This window comes from Hypanus sabinus, chromosome 20 (assembly GCF_030144855.1).
Source record: "Hypanus sabinus isolate sHypSab1 chromosome 20, sHypSab1.hap1, whole genome shotgun sequence".
NCBI lineage: Eukaryota > Metazoa > Chordata > Chondrichthyes > Myliobatiformes > Dasyatidae > Hypanus > Hypanus sabinus.
The window spans coordinates 50,923,924-50,948,743 of NC_082725.1; the positions used below are offsets into that span (position 1 = coordinate 50,923,924).

The following is a 24,820-nucleotide window of genomic DNA, read 5'->3' on the forward strand; positions in this document are numbered from 1 at the left end:
GCAAACTTACCAACCCACACTTCAATTTCTTCATCCAGGTGTTACGTGCCAGCAGCCATAGACCACAGACCACAGATTTTAATGTTAACAAATATGTTTTCAATACCTACCCAAAATTTAGACAATTAAAACAATTGCTCTCCTAACCAAAAACTAACAGTGCAATGCATCTTAGCTCACAAACTGTGGAGGTCTGGAAACAGTTCCTCCCAAGTCTTACGCAAACAGAGTCCTAGAATGGCAATCCAGAAGGTTCCGGAATCCATGGAAACAGGTACAGCTGTCTGTGAGGAAGGGTTCATAAATCCACATCAAGATGGCAGAAGGTGACGATCACAGAAAATTCCAGAGGACAAGTGATCGTCGCATAACACACTGGATCCATGCAGAGATAACGAGGTGACAGTCACAGAAGATTCCAGAAGTTGAGTGGTCGTCACTCAATTACTAGAGTCCATGCAGGGATACCAAAGTTATGCCTAAGTTCCAAAATCCACATAGGGATATCACAAGGTGATGGTCACGGAACATTCCTTAACACAAGTGGTCACACCTGAATCCATGTATGGATTAACAAAAAGTGGTCGCCACAGAATACTCCAGAAATCCGAGTATGGATCATACGAAGTGATAGTCACGTATCCAATATGCACTGCATGCAGCAAATTATCACAATCTTCTGGACACGGAGAAATATTGGGAATGCCCACTGCTGTAGTGAACTCTTCAACTAACTCAACTCAACTCACTCTCTTGCGGGTAACTCACAGTCCGTTGCATCACTTAGCTGCAGAAATTTTCAGAAACCTCCCGAATTCAACAGAAAAAGCTTACGCTCATTTGTTATATGATGCCATCCCCACGCCTCCTCCAGGCACACCTCAATGACGCCATCCCACAGCCTGTCCAGGTGCACCTAAATGACGCTTAGGGTTAATCCAAGCAACGTTGACAAGTAACACAGGTCAGTTATTTATTAAATAAATAAATTGCAAAAAGGAGGGGTCCCAGAACAGATCCCTGCAGAACACCACTGGTCACTGACCTCCATGCAGAATATGAACCATCTACAACCTCCCTTTGCCTTCTGTGGGCAAGCCAGTTCTGAATCCACAAAGCAAGTCATCTCATGCCTCCTTAATTTGTGAATGAGCCTTGCATGAGGAACCTTATCAAATGCCTTACTCACAAATCCCACCTCTCAGGATCTTTTCCAACTACCTGCCCATCACTGAAGTAAAACTCACTGATCTTTAATTTCCTGGGTTCTCTCTACTCCCTTTCTTGAACAAGAGAACAACATTTGCAACCCACCAATCCTCCAGTACTTCTCCCGTGCTTAGGGCACTATAATATGGACAGCAAGCTGTTGCCCCTTACAGGAGGCTCCCCCTCTCTATGCACCTAATGAATCCATAGAAACGGCATAGACGGATACAATTTGGCACCAGTGACATCGCAGGATTTGCCAGTCAGCACTGAACTCAATGTAAAAATGCCTTAGTGACTGCAGCTCTGAATTTTTCCCTCAGGGTTTACTCCAAAGCCTTTCCCATGAGTGGGTATAGCCACAAAGCATAGGAAGTTTGAGATCAGAGTTCTCCTTCTCTTAGATGAGCTGTCAACCACGGCTAATGAGCTCCATCTGCCCAAAGCAACTGGTTTTTTTCCTTTTAGGCACCAGTAACTCACTTTTGCCCCTTCTGTCAGTAGAAACAGTTCCGCCGGGCTCAGTAGCTAAGCTGTGAAGGCCAGGTGCTGGACTCGGTTTTCAGAGGCTATTTGAAACGCACGCCATTGAGAGCATTTAATAGTTAGTGAGTGCTTATCTCCACTACTTCCTCTGGCTATGACAATATTAAGCTAAGTTACAAGGAAGAGAAAACCTGCAGATACTGGAAGTCCAAGCAACACAGACAAAATGCTGGAGGAACTCAGTAGGCCAGGCAGCATCTATGGAAAAGAGTACATTTTAGGCCAAGACTCTTCAGCAGGACTCAGGCCAAGTTAATCATGTTCATTATAAAAGATGACAATAAATCCATTTTTAAAGTTAGATTGTTACAAATACACAATGTAGTAAAATGCATGAGTTGTAAAATCAGTTATCTTAAATTTAGTTGTGAATTCACACGATTCAATAGAGTAAAGAGTTACTTTTTTTAAAAAAAGTACCCAATGCTTAAAATGCAGGAGATTTCACATCAACAGAATGTACAGTAAATTCTGGTTAACTGGGATACATTGGGACCATACATTTTGGTCCAATTAAGCTAGAGTTTCATATAAATAGTTAAAAAGGCATAAAAAAGACAAACTAGCAAATAAGTTATGTATATAAATGAAACAGAACAAATTAGAACATTATCCAATGATACTAATGTACTATAAAACTATGCATTAGTTCCTAATATGTATTGGCAGAGTGATTCATCTGCTTTGCGTTCTTTTGTCTATAATTGAACAAAATCAGCACAGATACCCAGTGCAGACAATGGTCTGCCTACATGTAATGCTGTTGATTACTGCATCCTCCAAATATTTATTTTCATGTAATAGAAACAGGAAAACCTACAGACAATACAGGCCTTTCAGCCCACATTGCTGTGCCAAATGTTTACTTGCTTTAGAAGTGACCTAGGGTTACCCATAGCCCTCTATTTCTCTAAGATCCATGTACCCATCCAGGAGCCTCTTAAAAGACCCTATTGTATCCACCTCACCCACCATCGCCAGCAGCCCATTCCATGCACTCACCACTCTGAGTAAAAAATTTAACCCCAACATCCCCTCTGTACCTACTTCCAAGCACCTCAAAGCTGTGCCCTCTCTAATATTCAAGGGAATTGTCAATTTCTTCGAATTTTTCATAGTTCTTAACTTGAAGTACTGAAATAGTTTCATTTCAACTCTCAGCCATTTCTGGTATCTCCAAGCCAGAATGCTCAAAACAGCATTGAGCAAAACCTTTCCGAATTATCTTACGCTTATTTCTTATCAACTATCAGTTACAAAAAAAAACTGCTTTTTTTTAAAGAGACAAACACACATGACTGATAGTATTTGATAAGTGCTCACTTGAAGATGGTGTAGTGTCTAATGCAGTGGTTCACAACCTTTTTTTGGCCATGCCCCACCTAATCATCTCTAAAATCCTGATGCCCCCTGTGGTGATATATAATTCTTATTATTCAAAAAGTGAACTGCTATTCACCTGGAGGAAGCCTAAAAGACCATTAACTTGGTTTAAACAAGCTTCCAAAGAACATGGCATTCATGAAAGAGAAAAATAAAAGAACCAAAGGACTGTTAAAGTTCTGAGGAAGAAATTATTAAGAAATTGTAAAAAAAAACATAAAGTGATATTAAAATAATAATAATAATAAATAAATAAAACAATGCCGATTCGTTTCTACAGCATACAAAGACAGATTCACCGTTTAAAAGAGTTGACGCAATGTACACACCTTCACACCACCAAGAACCGAAAGCTACTGCAAAAAGCAGCATTCTTACGCATTTGGACTTGTTCATTCGTTCCTTCCTACATCAGTCAATTCATTAATTTAATTATTAAAGCCATTTGATAGTTGTAATGATGGTGATACACTATATATACAGTACATATGCAATTACACATGTACATACACACAAGTATTTTTATATATGCATACTGTATATACACATATGTATTAACTAGCACACACACTCATACTCACACAGACTTAATAGAAAAAATTCACTGTTAATAACTCATTCTCGAATTGCCCCCCTTAAAAATCAAATTACGCCCCACGTTGGGAAACACTGGTCTAATGGCATGCAAGTGCATGTGAATGACACTAGTTTAGAAACTGTTCAGCAATAGGCTCCTGTTCCAGTTAAGTGGCATAGTGTCCCAAATAAACATTTTCTCAATTAGGTTGTGTTCTTAGTTGTCCCAAATAAATGGCTGCCCCAATTAACCAGTGGCTCAATTAACTGGAATCCACTATATTAACAATACAAGGTTACAAGTTGTAACCTTTAAACAAGTTGAAACAAACATCAGAAAGCTGTACTTCATAAGATTATGCAAACACGTAGTGAAATTATTATAGAAAATATTGGAATCATTCAACAAATCAGAGGAAGGACCCCAGATCTGAAATTTTAACCATTTCTCTTTCCACAGATGTTATCCAGCCTGCTGAGTGTTGCTAGTATTTTGTTATGTTTCAAATTGCTAACCTCTGAGGCTTTTCTATAAAGCTGTAACATCAAAAGCATAACAACACACACAAAATGCTGGAAGTCCTGACGAAGGGTCTCGGCCCGAAACGTCGACAGCGCTTCTCCCTATAGATGCTGCCTGGCCTGCTGCGTTCCACCAGCATTTTGTGTGTGTTGTTGTTTGAATTTCCAGCATCTGCAGATTTCTTCGTGTTTGCATATTAATAGCAAAAATCAGCCACATTTATTTAACTAAATGGTTGAAGGACTCGGGAGTCCAGGTGACTTAATTCTAGTTTAAACTCGTACGTTTGGATAATGACACATCTTTTTATTTTGTTACTCAATTACAAGTAGAAAGAAAGCTATCCTAACATTGGATTGCGTAGGAAAGCCAAGGGAAATTATGAGTCTATTATTTAAGAATTATTTCTTTAAATTATTTCCATTGAGAAGAGGATTGAGCCAGATTAGAATATCCTAATTAGCTGCATTGATAGTATAAATAGACCATGAATTTTGAAACCAACGTGTATTCTTATCATTTGCAGAAAGACTAGACAATCAATAATGTTATAAAGCTAAAATGCAAAGCCAAAAGAAAACAAAGAATTGAAAAAGAGACAAAAAAACTGCAGATGCTGGAAATCTGGAGCAACAACCAAAGGAATTGGATGAACTCAGGTCAGGCAGCATCTGTGGAGATAAATGAACAGTCTACATTTCAGGTCGAGACTCTTCATCAGACCTTGAAATGGGGGAGATGGCCAGTAATAAAAGGTGAGGGAAAGGAGTGCAGCAAGAGAAGGCAGTGATAGCTGGATCAAGATGAGGATGGTGATAGTTAAGTAAGGGAGGGAGGAGAGGCTGAAGTTGAAAGTTAAGGTACTCAGGATTATAGGTGCCACAATATGACAGATACAACACCACAAAGAAAGCAGTAAAGGGTAGGTGATACAAGTCTTGAGCCAAACTCACCCAATATTGCAACATCATTCATTAATCTATCCAAATTTCCATCCACTCCTTGAGTAGTCCCCTTCAGATCAAAGATGACTGACTTTATTATAGAGGGGGACTGCGAAGTATAGAGCCAGACTCCAGCTTTTCTACAGATAGGCTGAAAGGGAGCCAACTGGCCAAGTGGGTGGGTAGTGTGTGAGGTGGTTCTCTTTCCACTATTTTACACAGGGCTTGGTATGGATGTACTTAATACCAGTTTATATGCTGCTACTTCACATTGAGAAGCCATAGGCCAAGAATTCCCAGGAGTCAGTGAAGTTGTTGCATTTATTCAAAGTGATTAAAAAAAATAATTAATACTTGAAGCTTTGCTTGTCCACCTGGTAACTTCCTTCCATGGCTGAGCTCAGAATAGAATGGGGATGACATGGCCTGATCAAAAAGGCAAACTAAGTATAACTGGGTTCTCAAAACAGGAACATTGGCCTGGAGGAGGATGCTGGCATTGGATCACTTCGCCTTCCGGTGGATTTGGAGCACTTTGCTAAGACCCAGTTAGTGGGATCTTTTGAATACCTGGAGGTTCTGCGGTTGGTCCAGGTCTTAGAGAAGAATGGGACCACAGCTGCACAGTACATCATGAGTTTTGTCCCAGATCCAAAATCCTCATCTTCAAATACCCATTTCCTAAAAGGATGCATTGGCACATTGAAGGCACTAGCAAATGTCATCATCATTCTACCTTCAATGAAAAGAGGCTCCCAGGAGGAGGTACACACATTACATGGCCTCACTATGAACCTTAATGCTGAAGGCAGCAAGATGAACAGAGAGTTATAGAGGACCTTTGTCCAGTGAAAGTTGAGTGCAAGGCTTATCACATCGAAAAGAGAAATGCAGGAAATACTCTGAACTGACAAAGGATCTTGGACTTGAAATGCTAATTGCTTCTCTTTCCACACGTTGCCTGACCTGTTCTGTGTCTGTTTTTTTTTCCACCCAGACCTCCAGATCTATAGTACAAAGTCTTCTCCCCTGTTTTGTCATCCAAACATTTTATAAGCAGTTGTTTCAGCAGAGATACTGCATATTTCCAAGACCTTAGTTTTGAAGCCATTTTCAAAGTCAGAGTCAAAAGTAAATTTAATATCAAAGAGTGAACAGTTCAACATATATTACCCTGAGATTCACTGTCTTCTGGGCATTTTACACATCCCATCAGTCAAGAGTATATAGGCTGCCGAATGGAGTGAAAAGCAGTCACATCTAGGACAGAATCATGGTTAAGTTGGTCTTCAGAGTACTTCTTGCTGTATTCTCTACAATTTATCTGTTTTTAGGCCACAAGTTTACTGCTGGACTTCTGCCTACAGGTGCTTGTTTTCCCATGAGGAAATTCAAAGCTTCCAATCCAGGATGCCTTATATTTGTGGTTAGCTGTGGCTCTTTTGACTCATGTTCTTTCTTTTTCAATCTTTTTATTATTGCTAATAATATCAACAAAATACAATTGATATATAGGTAATGGGATTACAAACATACACATTTCCATTGAACATGAAAGAATACATAAGCAATGATTACAGTATAAATATTCCCAAATCATGAACGATACAGTATATAGATGAACAAGGTAAATCTGGGTATATCATAATATATAATATAAAAAAAACAGAAAAGAGAAAAAATATTATGCAAAAAAACTAAACTAATAATCTAATAGCTAATAAAGAAATAAAAGCAAAAAAAAAGAGAAAGAAAAACTGGAAAAAGAAAAAAATAAAGGGCTGTTTATAATATCTCACAAGAATACATAATCATCAGTGTCATCAACTCCGATCCTCTCAACATATATAAAATTAAAGCTGGAAAATCAAATAGGCTTGAAACAGGGTCATATTACATCATATGAAAATATTGAATAAATGGTCTCCATATCTTTTCAAATTTAATAGAAGTATCAAATACACCACTTCTAATTTTTTCTAAATTTAAACATAACATAGTTTGAGAAAACCAATGAAATACAGTGGGAAGATTAATTTCCTTCCAATTCAGCAAAATAGATCTTCTAGCCATTAGAGTAAGAAACAAAATCATTCGACAGGCGGAAGAATATAAATGAAGTAAGTCCATCATTGGTAAACCAAAAATTGCGGTAATAGGATGGGGTTGTAAATCAATGTTCAATACCGCAGAGATATCAAAAATATCTTTCTAATATTTTTTCAAAAGCGGACACGACCAGAACATATGAGTTAAAGACGCTATTTCAGATTGACATCTATCACAAATAGGATTTATATAAGAATAAAAATGAGCTAATTTATCCTTGGACATATGGGCCCTATGTACGACCTTAAACTGTATTAATGAACGTTTGGCACATATAGATGATGTATTAACTAATTGAAGAATTCTATCCCAATTCTCAATAGGAAATATAAGATTAAGCTCTCTTTCCCAATCATTTTTTGTCTTATAAAGGGGCTCTGAAGTATCTTCATAATTATATTATGAAGTTTTGATATAAGCCCTTTTTGAAAAGGGTTTAATTCAAACAAACTCTCCAAAATATCTGAAGACACAAAATTTGGAAAAGTAGGAAGTACAGTATTTTACAAATGCCTAATCTGTAAATATCTAAAAAAATGAAATCTAGGCAAATTATATTTATTAGATAATTGCTCAAAAGACATAAAACAATTGTCCAAACATAAATCAGAAAATCATAGTAATCCCTTAGTCTTCCAAGCCGAATAAGTTTGGTCTATAATTGAAGGGTGGAAAAAACAATTGGATACAATAGGAATACTTAAAACAAACTGAGTCAACCAAAAAAATTTCCGAATTTGAAACCATATACGTAAAGTATGTTTAACTATCGGGTTATCAATTCATTTCGGCAATTTAGAAAGAGCAAAGGGAGAGAAGTCCCTAAAATAGAACCCAGAGCATAAGCTGATACAGATTTAGTTTCTAAACTCACCCAACAAGGGCCGAAAGATCCACCCCCATCTTTCAACCAACATAACAAATATCTAATATTAACTGCCCAATAATAAAATCTGAAATTAGGTAATGCTAACCCACCTTCCTTCTTTGCCTTCTGTAAGTATATTTTACCTAACCTGGGATTTTTACTCTGCCATATATATGAGGAAATTTTTGAATCAACATTAGCAAAAAAAAGATTACGGAATAAAAATTGGTACCGCTTGAAAAATATATAAAAACTTAGGTAAAATAACCATCTTAATAGCATTAATCCTTCCTATCAGAGATAAAGATAATGGTGACCACTTAGTAAACAAGCATTTAATCTGATCAATTAAGGGTACAAAATCAATCTTAAATAAGTCTTTATGTTTTTTTGTGATTTTAATCCCTAAGTAAATAAAAGAGTCATTAACTAATTTAAAAGGTAAGTTTCCATAAATTGGGACCTGTCTATTCAAAGGAAACAATTCACTCTTAAGAAGATTTAACTTATACCCAGAAAAATCACTAAATTGAGCCAACAATGATAAAACTGCTGAAATAGATTTCTCAGGATTAGAAATAAATAATAATAAATCATCTGCATACAAAGATAACTTATGAATATCTGTCCCACGATTAATACCCGAAATATCCTGTGTTTCTCTGATGGCAATTGCCAAAGGTTCTAAAGCAATATTAAAAATAATGGGCTAAGAGGACAGCCTTGTCTAGTGCCCTGAAATAAATGAAAAAAGGGAGATCTTTGATTATTAGTAAACACCAAGGCTACTGGAGTGTGATAAATCAGTTTAATCCAGGAAATAAATGTTGGACTAAAATTAAACTTCTAAAACACATTAAATAAGTAAGGCCATTCAACTCTATCAAATGCTTTCTCCGCATCTAATGAAATAACACATTCTGAAGTGCTATGTGAAGGAGTATAAACAATATTCAATAATCTCCTAACATTGAAAAAAGAATAGCGATTTTTAATAAAACCGGTTTGATCTTCTGAAATAATTTGGGGTAATACCTTCTCCAACCTGGATGCCAGTAACTTGGAAAAGATCTTGGAATCTACATTCAATAAAGATATTGGTCTATAGGATGCGCAGTCAGTAGGGTCTTTATCTTTCTTCAGTATTAAAGAAATGGAAGATCTATAAAAAGATTGTGGCAAATTGCCCAATCTAATTGCTTCTTCAAAAACCCTGCATAACCAAGGAGAAAGAGTAGCCGAAAAACATTTAAAAAATTCTACTGTATACCCATCTAGACCTGGTGCTTTCCCAGAATTCATGGAGGAAATAACCCCTTTAATTTCTGTATCCATAATAGGAGTATCTAATATTGAAAGATCATCTCATGATAATTTTGGAAAATTCAATTTCCCAAGAAAATCACACATGGTATTATGATCATGAGGGAATTCAGAATAATACAGGGAGGTATAAAAATCTTGAAATGATTTATTTATCTCATCATGATTAACTGTCAAATCCCCATTCTGCTGACGAATCTTAGTAATTTGACATTTAACCAAAGCATTCTTCAACTGACTAGCTAATAGTTTACCTGATTTATCACTATGTATATAAAATCAAATCTGGTTTTCATTAATTGATTTTCAATAGGAGATGTAAGTAATAAACTATGTTCTGTTTGAAGTTCAACCCTTTGCTTGTAAAGCTCCTTACTAGGAGTGATCGAATATTTCTTGTCAATCTCTTTAATTTTATCAACCAATAAAAGAGTTTCCTTCTTAATGTGTTTTCTCAGACCAACAGAGTAAGAGATAATCTGTCAATGTATATGCGCTTTAAAAGTGTCCCAAAGTGTTCCACAAGAAATATCATCCATGGAATTAGTTGAAAAGAAGAAATCGATCTGTTCCTTCATAAATTTAATAAAATCCGGATCTTGCAGTAAGGTAGAGTCAAATCGCCATTGTCTAGCATTAGAAGCTTTATCCGTAAATTTAATAGAAAGTTTTAATGGAGCATGGTCAGAGATGGGTATAATATCATAATTACAACCAATTACCGATGGAATAAAACAAGAGTCAATTAAAAAAAATCAATTCTCGAATAGGAATGATAAACATGTGAGAAAAAAGAAGACTCTTTGTCCTTAGAATGCCGAAATCTCCAAATATCAAAAATTCCATTATCAGTCAAAAAGGAGTTAATACAAGTGGTCGACTTATTGGGTAAAGTCTGAGTAGATATAGATTTGTCCATCAAAGGATTTAAACAACAATTAAAGTCACCATCCATTATTAACTTATATTCATTTAGATTAGGTAAAGAAGTAAATAAGGACTTAAAAAAATCAGGACAATCCATATTTGGATCATAAACATTAACCATAGCAACCTTTTTATTACAAAGTAAGCCCGTAATTAACAAAAATCTACCATTCGGATCCGAAAAGATATCGTATTGGACAAATGCAATAGAGGAGTCAATAAAAATTGAAACTCCCTTTACTTTGGCATTCGAATTCAAATGGTACTGTTGACCCCGCCAAGACCTAAAAAAGCGATAATTGTCCTCCTTCCTCACATGAGTTTCTTGTACAAAAATGATATGAACATTAAGTCTTTGGAATACTTTGAAAATCTTCTTTCATTTAATCGGATGGTTTAAACCATTAGTATTCCAAGACACAAAATTGATGGTCTGAGCCATATTTCTAAAATCAACCCTTCGGTATAAAAGGGTTAACCAAATTATAAACTCATACACCCGGAAGAGGAACAAAAATAGAGAGCGGACCCGGAAGTGATGACATCGTAGACATATTTGAAGTTCAAAAACAGCCCAAATAAAAAAACTAAGACAAACTGCTAAAAGAAAAATAGAGTTAGAAAACAGACCATCTCCCACCTCCACAAGAAAAAGAAAAGAAAAAGCCAAAGTATGGCTAGAAAAAGGAAAAAAAGAGACTAACTCCACCCCCATATCAGCAGAAGACCACTCCATATATAAAGGATATATATAAAAAAAATCCACCCAGACTTTAAAAATTATGATCACTATACTAAAACCATACTTCTTAATATACTTGGTTGTTTAAAAAAAAACAAAAATATAATCACTAAAAGCTTATAAATCGGGTTATAATCCAAACAAATCAAAAAATATTTAAACTGTGATAAGCGATGCATTGTAGGAAGAAGACGAGAGAAAAAAAATAACACCATCTTAAAAAAAAACAAGAATATGTTTCCAAAAAACCACCATCTTAATAAAAAAGAATTCACCTTCGAAGGGTTAAAAATACACCTTCGAAGGAACAAAAATAATAGTCAGCAATATAGTATAATGGTTAAAGTGTATAAAACAGACCGATTAATATGACAAAAGAACACTTTAACTTAAATATAAAGTATAGGATAAACCTACACCAATAGCCAGAAACTAAATCTGGTTTGAGGAATCGAAAACCATCTTACACAATCAGAATCACTCATTTATTAGAGATGAGTGTCTGTAGCAGTAGGGAAGTTCTCCTTCAGAAAACTTCTCGCTTCAGATGTAGAAAGGAAAACCTGGCGCGGAGCATTCGGCGGAGAGATTCTGAGCTTCGCAGGGTATAAGAGCGCAGGTTTTAGATTTTTCTCATAACATTCAGACATCAGAGGTTTAAAAAGAAGCCTTTCCTTCATTACTTCAGGACTAAAGTCTTCTACCAAATGGAAATAGTAATCCTGAAATTTAACCAATCCTACCCGTCGAGCCACACGAATAAGTTGTTCTTTGTCGTGTACGTAATGAAACCGGACAATTACAACTGAAGGTTTAGCTGGAGCACTCGATGATCGACGCATAATTCTATGTGCGCGATCGAGTAACGGAGGGTTATCTGGAAATACCAACGGGAATGCATCTTTTAAAAGTTGAGCAAGATATTTCGAAGGGTCGTCTTTTTCTATGCCGTCTGGGAGACCAAGTATACGTAGGTTCTGTCTTCTGGACTGATTCTCAAAGTTGACACTCTTGGCTTTAAGTGTTTCCACCAGTTTAGTGGTTGAAATTAAATCTTGTTGCAATTTTTCAATTATCAAATCCCGTTTCCGAGCGTCTTCTTGCAGAGATGTGATAAGAACTTACTGCTGGTCAATTACTGAATCCGTCTTAACCATATAATCTTGAAAAGCCTTTATATCTTGTTTAAAAATTTGTTGTATTTCATGAAACTTTTTATCCAAAACCTCCAGAAACAGTTCATAAGTTAATTCAGTGCGTTGCGGATGAGCTTGCTTCTTTCAGTTACCGTTCAGGTTCCGCCCAGGTTCTCGTCCTTTAGATCTAAGAGCCATTTCTGATTGCATATCCTCAAAAATTCACAATAAACTCTTAACGATAATTCCAAAAAAATAGCAAGAGTCTTTAGTTGAATAAGGGTGATCAAAGGTTAAAAAAAGTAAAGGTTATGGAGCGAATCTAAAACAGTACTCACTCCATGAGCGTCACCCGCTGACCCCACTCATGTTCTTTCTAGTTAAACCAGTCTTGATTCTTCTTGTTAAAGAACCCAGGTGTCTCCTCACAGGTCCCAGTTATAACTGACTTTGAGACAACTGTAAACAATGGACTCTGAGGCATGGAGTTGCCAAAGAATTTCTGAGAACTGCCTTTGTGTGGTCCTTGAGTGTGTCAACATTACTGTTTTAGTACCATGAGATCAACATTGATGAAGTTGCTTTGGGGTAGTGTTGATGGGGATAACTGAATAGATGAGGCAACGGTCAGTCTAGCAGACATAGATGCCTGTCATGACATGAGGAATACAATTATTTTTGCCATCCCTCGCCTGCTTTAAAGGTGAATTATTTATTTATTTAAAGCCAGAGCGAAGAACAGGCCCTTCTGCCCACTCAGCCTCACCATCCAGCAACCCACCAATTTACCCCCAGCCTAATCACAGGATCATTTGCAATGACAAATTAACCTACTAAGCAGCAAGTCTTGGGACTGTGGGAGGTACCAGAGTACCCAGTTCTATAGTCCAGGATTGGGGGTGCTGATGGCTACTGCTTTGTGCTCATCTCTCTGATGAAACAGAGAGTCTTTAATGTCAAGAGGTTAGAATGATATATGACTGTAAAACATGAAACACCCAAAGCAATCACTGATTCCACAAGGACAGCTGCTGAAACACTGAACCAGTTCATTTCACAAAGTAAGCTTCTTCAACAAAATAGGATTCCCCTCTTCTAGTTTGCCCACCCACCCCCTCACCCAAATGTGTACCCACCACATATTTGAGTTGACCAAGTCCCAGAGTGAAAATAGTGATAAATATAAAAATGTCTTTTAGAAGAATGCAGGAGGTATCTCAATGAAACCAACTGAATCTTGAAAGGACTAGATAGGGTGGATGTGGAGAGCATGTTTCCTATGGTAGAGATATCCAGAACTAGAGGGCACAGCCTCAAAATTGAGGGGAGACCTTTTAGAGCAGAGGTAAGATGGAATTACTTTAGCAGAGGGTAGTGAACCTGCGGAATGCTCTGCCACAGGCTGCGGTGGAGGACAAGACCATGGGTATATTAAGGCAGAAGTTGATAGCTTCCTGATCTGGTATTTTGGGGGCAGAAAGGTAATAATGCAAGTAGGTAATGTTATGAATGCACCACAGCTCTGAGGGGCCGAAGGGTGCGGGGGAGCCCCCTCCTTTGTGAGAATCACAAGAGCATTATTGGGTTGGGTCAGAGGACCCAGGAAATGAGAGAGAGAGAGACCTGGCCATTGTTTCCTGGAGACCACGTTTGTGGATTGGGGACTATGATACGTGCAAGCCCTCGGGCAAAGTGGGCTGGTTGAGAGAGGGATTGCATCATCCCAACCTGATTGACATCTGAGACCCCGTGAGGAAGTATAAAAGTGGGTCTGGGGGAACAACCCCTTTCAGACGCACCAGAAGAAACGCTAGCGATCCCATAATAGCGGGAAGCCATTCGAAGGAAGCCACGTGCATTCGGTTCCCTTGCCTGGGGGCTGGTGGCTGGTACCACGGAAAACGACTTGGAACTAACAACGGGGAACCAACTCCCCCGACACAACGGATTGGCCTCATAAAGACCCGGGCGAGTTTAAAACCGTCTCTCTTAAACCCAAAAGGCTGCAGCTTGAAAGGACAGTGACTTTTAACTGTCCATCGGACAATACAATATCCCCTAGACCGGGGGTCGGCAACCCGCGGCTCCGGAGCCACATGTGGCTCTTTTACGTCTGTGCTGCGGCTCCCTGTTGCTTTGGGAAATAATTGGTTGTGGCGACCCTTTTCCTGGCACATCCGAACCGACTCACAATAAGATAGCCTACGGGGGTTTGCGAGCACAGAGCTTTGGAGCCTCTGCGCCGTGGGGGGGGGGGGGCAGGTTGAGGGAGGCTTAAAAGTGAGGCTGAAGATTTCGAATAAAGTTTTTTTCCTTCGACTGCAGTTACCGACTCCGTGTCGTAATTTTAGCGCTGCGTGTAGCACACCGCTACATGGTCAGTATTTAATTAATATGTATTTTATGTTAGTTTGTTAGTTTTTGAAATGTAAATCTAAATTTGAAGATTATGGTGATCTTGTACAATCTAAATAAGACGTTGTGGCGACGCATTTCCTGACACATCCGAACCGGCTCACAATTAGCCAGCGTTCAGGCTAAGGGAGATAGCCTACGGGGGTTTGTGAGTACCTGTCTTTTGCAGCATCCGCGCCCATGGGGGGCGGGTTGAGGGAGGCTTAAAAGCAAGGCTGTTTAGTTCGAATAAAGCTATCTTTGACTGCAGTTTACTGACTGCGTGTAGCAACCGCTACAACGTGTTTTTATCGCTGGCTGTCCAGAGGGGAGGTGCTGAAACGCTTTGTCGCGCGTCTGGAAGAAGTGAAAACTTTCCTGGGCAGCAAAGGGCTCAACTTTCCTGAGCTGGAACAGCCAGAGTGGCTGGAAAAGCTACACTTCATGGTAGACATGACAGCGCACCTGAACACGCTGAACACAGCTCTTCAGGGGAAAGGACGTACAGCCCTGCACATGTTGGAGGATGTTTTGCATTCGAGCGCAAGTTGACGTTGCTTGCCAGAGATTTACAGAAAGGCACATTGTCTCACTTGCCCAATTTGAGAGAGTTCAAACAATGTCACGACATGATAAATTCGGAGTATTTACATTCTGCAATCATCGCAATGCAAACATCGTTTGGGAAACGCTTCTGTGAGTTCAGAGAGGAAAAAAACACATTATCCTTCCCGGTCACTCCCCTAAGCATCGATCCATCCCTACTGAATACGACTGCATTGTCAGGTGTGAGTCAACCTGAAGAAGTATGATAAATATTTTAATTGCGTATTATTTTACGTATATTCATATGTTTTCATTGTTCAGTGAAATAGTCCTTTTATTTTTCAGGTTGACAGCTGGCTGACGTTATTTTTGGTTTGCTGCTGGCGGCAAATTTAAGTTTGGCGTTTTTCATAAATACAAGAAGGACTCAAATAGACGTTGAGTATTTTACTTAAAAGTAACCTTCAACCCAACGTCTTTTTTTCGGAGTTCAAAATGTTTTTGTTGCATGCAGAAATGTAACTTCGTTTTCTCTGCAGGAGTTCATCAATTTCATAAATGCAACACATTATAGTTTATTTATACATAGCATAAAGGCAAAACAAAACGTTGTATGCAGTGTTATTTCATTTTAAATGTCAAACGGGTTTTGCGGCTCCCAGTGTTTTCTTTTCTGTGGGAAACGGGTCCAAGTGGCTCTTTCAGTGGTAAAGGTTGCTGACCCCTGCCCTAGACAAACGGTAGAGCTATTGCTGAATTGATGATTATTATTATACCCGCGTTTTTCGATTGAGTATTGACGACGTATTTTATCTGAATGTCTGTATTAATCTTATTTTTGTGCCCCTTTATAAATAAAGACTTTTAAAAATAGTACCATCAGACTTCAATGGACCTCTCAATCTTTGCTGGTAAGTGACCCAGTTACGGGGTTTGTAACAACAACAAAGAATGGAAGTAAATGGTACTTGCACTATTACCTCTCTGCTCCCAAAATACCAGATTTATCCACAGAGCCAGACATTATGACTGCATTACAGGATGGCTTCAAACTGTTGCCTGTATAAATATTTTATTTATTGTAAAGTGCTTCCAAGAGCACAAACACAGCACACACTGGACAGGGTTGGGGGGGGGGGGGGGCCCTACTCCTCCACAGCCAAAATGATTTGAAAGAGATGTCCAAGATTATGACTGATTTAAACAGGGTAATTGGACAGATGCCACTTACATGAGTGGATGATTCATGGACCAGGGAACACAGATATTAAAGTTTTGAGAAAAGATACAAAAAGATTTGGGATTTAAAATTTGAGCTAATTTCAGCACTTGAATACATCATCCACATCTATATTAAATTTGGGTTTCTAGGTGAGATGCTAAAGCAACCAGTTCTGTGATACCTTTACATAAACCTAACCAACACCACCAGGAATCGTTAGATTGTTTATTTATCACACTGCAACGTGTGACCACTTACCATCATGGAAAATGGTCCAAATATACCCCTTTTAAACACTTACCACACTTCTTTCAGGAAGATTTTCTAGAGTGCCTATGAGATGCCCTTTTAGAGCAGCTCATGGTTGAGCCCACTAGGGGATCAGCTATTCTGGATTGGCTGTTGTGCAATGAACCAGAATTGATTAAGAGAGCTTAAGGTAAAGGGATCCTTGGGAGAAAATGATCATATGATCAAATTCACCCTGAAATTTGAGAAGCTAAAATCAGATGTATTAGTATATCACAACATTATTTTAGAAAAAATGCGCTGAGACTGGAGAGGGTTCAAAGGATATTCATGAAAATAATTCCAGCTTTGAGCAGCTTGTTATATGAAGAGTGTTTGAAGGCTCTAGACCTGTAATCACTAGAATTCAGAATGAGGGGTGAACTGATTGAAACCTATCAAATGGTGAAAGGCCGTGATAGAGTGGATGTGGAGAGGATGTTCCCTATGGTGGGAGAGTCTAACACCAGCAGACAAAGCCTTAGAATAGAGGGACATCCTTTTAGAACAGAGATAAGGAGGAATTTCTTAAACCAGAGGGTGGCAAATCTGCAGAATATTTCCCGCAGGCAGCTGTGGCGGGCAAATCTTTATGTATATTTAAAGCAGAGGTTGATAGATTTTTGATTAGTCAGGGCATGAAGGGATATGGGGAGAAGGTAGGAGATTGGGGCTGAGAGGAAAATTAGATCAGCCATGATGAAATGGCAGAGCAGACACAATGGGTCATATGGCCTAATTCTGCTCCTACATCTGACAATATTATGGTCTAAAAGGTCAAAGATACGTCCAAATATGTAATGCCATGAACCAATTAGGCAGGGAATACATTTTTTTCAATTTATATTTAATTCCTTACATGAGAAGTTTTTTTTAGATATACAAACATATACATTGTTTTCCTTATCAAACTACATCTCAGCTCTACTAAGTTACACAAATGTAGTGTGGCTATTTAGCTGTAAAATATGCTCAGAAAGACCTGCAAGATATATAAAATCATTGGGAGTGCCCCTGTTACAAATCACACTGATTTTCTCATGACATCTCTGGGTGAGTCGCACATATGGCATCATTAATGAGGAGTTCACAAATCCACCTGCAGGCCAATAACAAAGTTACTATTTTGAAGTTTTGTAATCCTTACCCATCATCAGATCCTTTTGAAAGCATGAAAGGCTGGCTCTTTTGACAATCTTGTCCTGGATGCCAACTGGCTTTGCAGATGGAGCAGAACTGTGTGCAACAGGAAGGGCACTGAACTGGTGCTGCCTGGTGAGAGTCACCTGCGTCAATGTGGCATACCGCCTGACATTGAACTCTGGGGCACCTTGTCCTGGAGGGATCCAGATGGATTTCTAAAAATAAAAGTCATAAAATTGATTGCTTTCATAATTGAGAGCCATGTATTTTCAGTTTTTCCATCTAAAGCATTTCATTACAAGAACTATTTTGTGCAATGTCATTATTTTTTCTTAAACTAATTAAAGATTTCCTATGAATACCTACTATTTTGAAAATGGTGACATTTCAAGTTTAATTTGTAAGCATTGAAGATTTAATTTCATTGTAGTAATTTACCAGTGTCTGATTTTTGAGTACTGTTAGCCATGAATTTTATTCATAGGAACTTTCCTTGCCTTTTGTTCTAGGAATCTAGACGCAAAGAAGAAAACAAAATAGAGCTGGGAAGTGCTCCAATAAATGGTTCCACTAAAATTTCAGAAGTTTCAAGATGTTCTGCTGCAGGATCACACTATATCTTTTTATTTTTTAAATGCCAAATTCTCTGCTCACCTCTGAATTACCCTTGAGAAAACCTCTGAAATGTTTCAGACTTTTTCATGGCCAACCCAATTGGATTGTTGAACCAATACTAAATCCTAAAGGTCAAACAAAGTTGAAAAAGCAGCACTTCCCCTGAAGATTTATTCAAACAGTTAACTATTCAGTATTTATTTAAAAAATGCCCATGGTTTATTTTAAATCAGATATCCTTGTAGATGTAGAGGTCTCATTCAAGGAATTTACTTCTATACTGTCTCCACACAAGCCTCACTACTCCCTACTTCAGCTAATCCTTTAAGCAATAACATATGCATTAAGCTTCCCACTCAGATCCAGTTAACTCAATTGCCTCAAACAAGCAAGAAGGTATCAAATTTCCTCCTCAACCTGCTTGCTGAGAAAAATGGGTTATCACAATTTTAAAGATTAATACTTGCCACACTATTTTCCAAGCAGGAGATCAGATATTGTGTTCAGTTCATTGCAGGTCTTGTCTTTCCCTATTGATTTAATGTATCTTCCCATTTTCGTAATTTTCCCTTCATTTTTATGGTGCTACCCAAGGATTAAATTGCAGTTTCATTGCTGGTGTGGTTAAAAGGAAGTCTACCATCTGGGTACGCGATGAACCCTCACATCATACTCAGAGTAGTACAGGGTGGTAGACTTAACCACATGACACAACAAACCATTTCATTGTCCAAGTAAAATAGTAGAGTCAATGGAAAAATGACAGGGACTTCTTAATCAGACCCAATATATAAACCATTAATGGGCCATCCTTGGAGAATTATTGCTCCCTATGTGGAGGCATTTCAACAAAGTGAAGCCCAATGAACACATCTAAAGTGAGTTGGATAAACGTACCAGTATACAGCCTCACCTCCATCAGTAAACAGCAAAAATACAACCCTGAGATAATTATTCTGTCTCCAAAATTCATTCAATTGACAACTACGTATTATTTCTGCTACCAACTGTGATGAAATTCCATGCAACTATAGGACAAAATTTAACTGATGCAGACACTCTGGAATTGAGATGGAGAGAACAGTAGAACACCAACACATTTTCTCTTCATTCTTTTTCTACAACTGAAAGCCAAATTTTGACACGGTTATACTGTAAAATCTACCTACAGGCTATACACAGCTTACACAAGGGTGCTGTTTGAGAGAACTATCCATTAGCCAGAAACATTTTTTTGTTTATATAACTACATTTGCTATAATTCTTTAATTTCATTGGATAATCACCCTGACACTAACCATAATTAAATTAATGGAAATATATGCTGCATAAAGGTTTTAACAGATTTTATTATTACTAGCCTGGAAAATACATGTGTAAATTTGCCTAAAGTTGGATTTCAGCAAATCATGTTATTCATAACCCAGGGAACTCCTGTAACATAGTGTTATAAAGGTGCGTTGGTAGTGAAAGTAAATGCCATCTGAAGAATGTCCAATTTTTTGATATAGACAGGGAACGAGAGTGATCACGTTGAGATCATTTAGGAATGTTTTAGACAAGTGATTGAGGAAAAGAGTATGAACAGGAAAAGGCAAGAGAGACACAATAGTAGGTCTACAGAGGAAAAACAATGGCATGTTCCCTTGCAGTTTCTAGAAATTTTTGTGTTTTGTCTGGTTATTTCAACTCTGAAAAGTTTTGAATTCCAACAGTGTCCAAATCCAAGAGGTTAATCAAGATACTTTCCAAAGAAACTGCACATCATCATTTTCACTGGTTTTGTTGGATTATTTTCAGAATGTATTTCCCCAGCCTTAACAGGACCGCCCAGCATTATCACTTTCTGTAGAATCAATTGTGTTTTAAAAGATAGTAATACAAGCATATGGAAATACAAGTATAGAAAGTTTTAATGATAATGGTGAGGTGTTTTATTGATGTGCTGCAGCTCATTTATAGCAAAATGTGGAGTTAAAGTGGTTGCCATATTACTGTCAGAGGTGTATTATGTATATATCCACAGAATGTTAGGGAAAATACAACAGGAATAGGATATGACAGAAAGTGTACATATCCACTAGATCCAACAAGTATTTTGAGAGGGTTGCTTCCATTGTTGTTCTTTTGACAATTGCAAATTCCAGGGCAATACCCAATGGGTATTTCTATATACAATAATCCCCAAATTGAAGAATTATTGATTCAGATGGGAACATTGCTGCATTTGAATGGAACCAACTTGAATTAGATTCAAATAAAATTAAGAATGTTTAATTCACTGAAAGGAGAGAGTGGGGCTTGGTCATTAAGGAAATATAGTCAGAGAAGCAGTCCCTTCAGCCCACAAATCCATACTGACTAGCAGGCACCCATTCACTATAATCCTATATTAATCCTCATCTAACAACCCCTGCCCCCACATTCTATTAACAGACTCTGCCCATAAACCAAGAAAATTGGAAGATTTACATAACATTTACTGGTGGATCATGAATAAGGGAGATTATTTACTATGAGTGGAACAAAATACAATTCTATCCAAGCTAAAGTAGAAAGTTTCAGCATTTCCCATTCCTATCATGGACAGGATTATATCTCCTTTATATAAAATTTATCTCCTCCTTTACTGATCCCTCTATCAACCCCCTATGAGGCTGTGTCTTCTCTAGGTCTAGGGAGGGCACTGCCCTCTCAAATGCAGACAAACTCCTTAATTAATCCATTAAGAATATGGATTAGAAAAAAAAGTTTCGCAAGTTCTAATGCCATATTCCAATGGCTATTGGTCACATGAATGTGGCCAGTTATATAAACAAACACATTTGTGGCCCTTGAATCTGCTTCATCATTCAATGAGATTTGTAAACTGACTGCAATATCAACTTCCATTTGCACCTCCCTTCAATAACCATTAACATCCATATCATAAAGCTAATTCATTATGGGGTTATCATAACTATGCACAACATGCAGAGGTTTTTATGCATACTTCCAGAAGGTCTAATAGGTAGTGGTCTGGAGCAGGAACTCTGACTGATTTCTTTCATACCCACCCCCTATAACTCAAGAGCATTAGGTCAGAGTCCCCAAGCTGCTAGTCGAGTTCAATATGAAAATGTTGCTCATCTCCCCAATTCTTTTCTTCAACTAACTTGGGTCTGCAATGAAGAAGAGTGATTGCTGTAGAGATCTAAGTATTTAGCATATGAAAGGAAATTCCTCCCCTTACAGTATGTGGATTGACTTAAATGCATGTGGTTTAACTGTTTTCAAGAATAAATAGGGTAACTACCTAGTTAGGGATAGTAATGGATTTCATGGTAAGTACATGGAGCTTAGAAAAGTAAAGGGCTATGGGGTAACCCCAGGTAATTTCTAAAGTACAGCATTGTGGGCCAAAGGGCCTGCATTGTGCTGTAGTTTTTCTATGTTTCTAACTATTCACCAAGAAATCATTCTTGAAGTCATGATCTGAAACTCACTGAAAGTCAAGCATGAAGGTCACAGTTCAATGTTTTTCCATCTGTTAATCTTAATGGAAGCATAACAAACCTGTGACATTCTAAGATGAGCACTTTGCTAAAAATATCCCAAAAACATTTCCAAGACAGAAGTAAAGCTGAATATCAAAAGCCAACAGGCATAGTAAAAAAAAAGCATCGTTATGTTGATGGGTGAACAGGCCACCGTTTCACCTCATTATCATTAGGGGACCAGAACCAGGACCTGTTGTCAGCAGCAGATTAAACATCTCAGGCAGTCTGCAATTTTACAGGCTGCGCATGGCTATGAAAGTTTAAAATGGTGGGGATTTAACCCCCAAAAGGATCAATTACACACAAAACTAAGTGGTGAGATGGATGCACCATTTTATTCACAGTACTACAATGGAAATTGAATGAGAATAAATTACAATTGGTTCCAAAACCATTTAGTGTGCACCTTTCCACGCAGCTGAGTCTGAAAGGGCACCACTTACATAGCACACGTCACAATATCAGTTTACAATTGAGACAAGAAGCTGATAAAGCACGTGCAGAAAAGAACTCCAAAACAGCCAGAAATAAAGAAAATCTGGGCAAAAGGGAGGCACAGCACAAACAAGCCAACTTTGATTAGCAGCCTCAGCTGATTAAGATGTTAGATTTGAAAAATAAATTTATGAAATAGAGCCCCAGCTGACCCAATGATTAGGCAAAGATTGATAAGAGTCCAAAGAGGTAAAACCACCAGTTGAGAAGCAAAGAGAGCATTTTTGCATATTAAAAAAATTGCACACCTCGTTCAAATTTCAGTTGCTGGTACAGCTGAAGCAGATCAGCTGGAACCAAACAAGCAATCTGAAACAAATAAAAGAAAACAAGTTAAACAAGACCGAAAAGGAGCTCACTTTAAAAAAGGTATGAAATACATTTGCAAATAGGGCCATCTCTGTGCAGAGAAAATAAACAACTTTTTTTGCAATTCAATCAATAAATGTAAGGCACTTATCTTAATTGCCCATGATGTCACCACATCTTGCATGGAAAGGCAGAACCATGCTAGCTGGGACTGATGGATTTTAGTTGAAGGATTTTTTGGGATGTATATGTACTACTAATGATGGGAAAATAGGATTTTGGGAAGGATTCCCACCAGAACTTGCAATTCCACTTCTTCCCAGAGAAGGAAAAATTGCACAATGTATTCTTCACTTCCAGTTAAAACATGTTACAACTATCAATTCCTGTTAAAGCAAGAAAGTTAACTAAAGCATACATTTTTAAAAGCTCCACCCATTGTGGTTACTCATTCAAATAGATATTTCCAGATACAAACTTCAAAACCTCTGATATGTAAATAACAGCTGCCTGGAAAGATCTGTATTTTCTCCTTGTTACAACACATTCCATTTAGATATATTCCTTCATTTTCACTAGATCAAAACACTGGTATCACTGAGACAGACAGAAGAGCACATTTGGACTGGTGCTTGGCTCCAGGATCAACTAATCGTGTTTTTTTTTAAATTTCAAAAGTATAACACATTTCCTTACCATACAGGAAGAGGCTATTTCATCACATCAAGTCTATGTCAGCTCATACAGCAAACCCCATTCCCCTCACCAATTCTCTTCGTAACCTCTTTTCACATTTACATCAACTCCTGCCATCAGATTCTTCCATCCACCTACATAATAGGGGTAATTTATAGTTGCCAATTAACTTACTAACCCACAGTCAGAAGTGAATCTGGGATCTTCACACAAAAACACACAAACAAACTGAAATAAGTCAAATTACATCAGTCTGTATGTTACTCAGTTATATAAAGGAAGTGGATTTGACTGGTGGCTTGTACTGAATTGGTCAGTTTCAGACAAGGCCTCGTGACATTAACCTTGGGTGATCAAAACAGACAGGCAATTTGTTAGGTGACCAAAACAAAGAGACAAGCAGTAAGGCAGGTTTCACCATCCTTTGCATACTGCCATGGGAAATTCCATCACTTCCGCCAGACATCTGTCCAAATTCCCACTTGCCCTGGAATGCCCCCCACCCCACCCCCATTAAGGAACCCATTATTCTAGCAACATATGTTGTCAACAATTCTGGCATCAGGATGTCTGATGAAAGCCACAGAGACATTAAGTGCCATGTGTTCCATATAGACAAAACCCAATTAATATTTACCTTGTATGCAAATTCTTAAAATATTGAATCCTAGTTTTATTGCTAGCATTGTTCACAATAGCTTGGTGGCTAGCACAGTGCTTTACAGTACCTGCAACCTGGGTTCAATTCCCGGCACTGCCTGTAAGAAGTTTGTATGTCTCCCTGTGATCGTGTGGGTTTCCTCCCACAGTCCAAAGGTGTATGGTTTGGTAGGTTAATTGGGCATTGTAAATTGTCCTGTGATGAGGCTAGGATTAAATTGGGGGATTTCTGGGCAGCACAACTTGAGGGCCAGAAGGGTCCATTCAGCCCTGTATCTCAATAAAAATAAACAATAGTTATAGGTTTACAAATCTTCCAAACAGAGCCTGAAAATTTTCTGAAGTGCAAGGGAAATGAGCCCATCTTCTCCACCCCAACCTCAAGCCACCACACCCTCCCTCCCCTCACCCACTTGGAAGTCAGATGTTTGAAAGCAGCTACACTTGATTCAAATCAAAATGAAAATCCTCCATCAATACAACTGTTCCATGTGGCACAATGGAGACAAAGGACTGATTCTGGAAATTGCAGCAATAAACAATTTGTTGGAGGAATACAGCAGGTTGAGCAGGGACACAGGGGTGGGAATGGGGGAAGGAATTGTCAGTGTTACAGCTCAAAACCCT

The 24,820-nt window shown here is 38.1% G+C and overlaps 1 protein-coding gene across 1 annotated transcript in view; it reads right to left on the reverse strand.

Annotated features, from left to right (window-relative positions):
• LOC132378519 (E3 ubiquitin-protein ligase RNF144B-like) overlaps positions 1-24,820 on the reverse strand; it is a 75,946-nt gene that overhangs the window by 10,708 nt on the left and 40,418 nt on the right. The window contains exons 4-5 of the mRNA XM_059945474.1: positions 22,777-22,837; positions 17,884-18,094 (exon numbers count right to left, since the gene is read on the reverse strand). Coding sequence (XP_059801457.1) covers positions 17,884-18,094; positions 22,777-22,837 — 272 coding nt within the window. The remainder of the gene's footprint in view (positions 1-17,883; positions 18,095-22,776; positions 22,838-24,820) is intronic.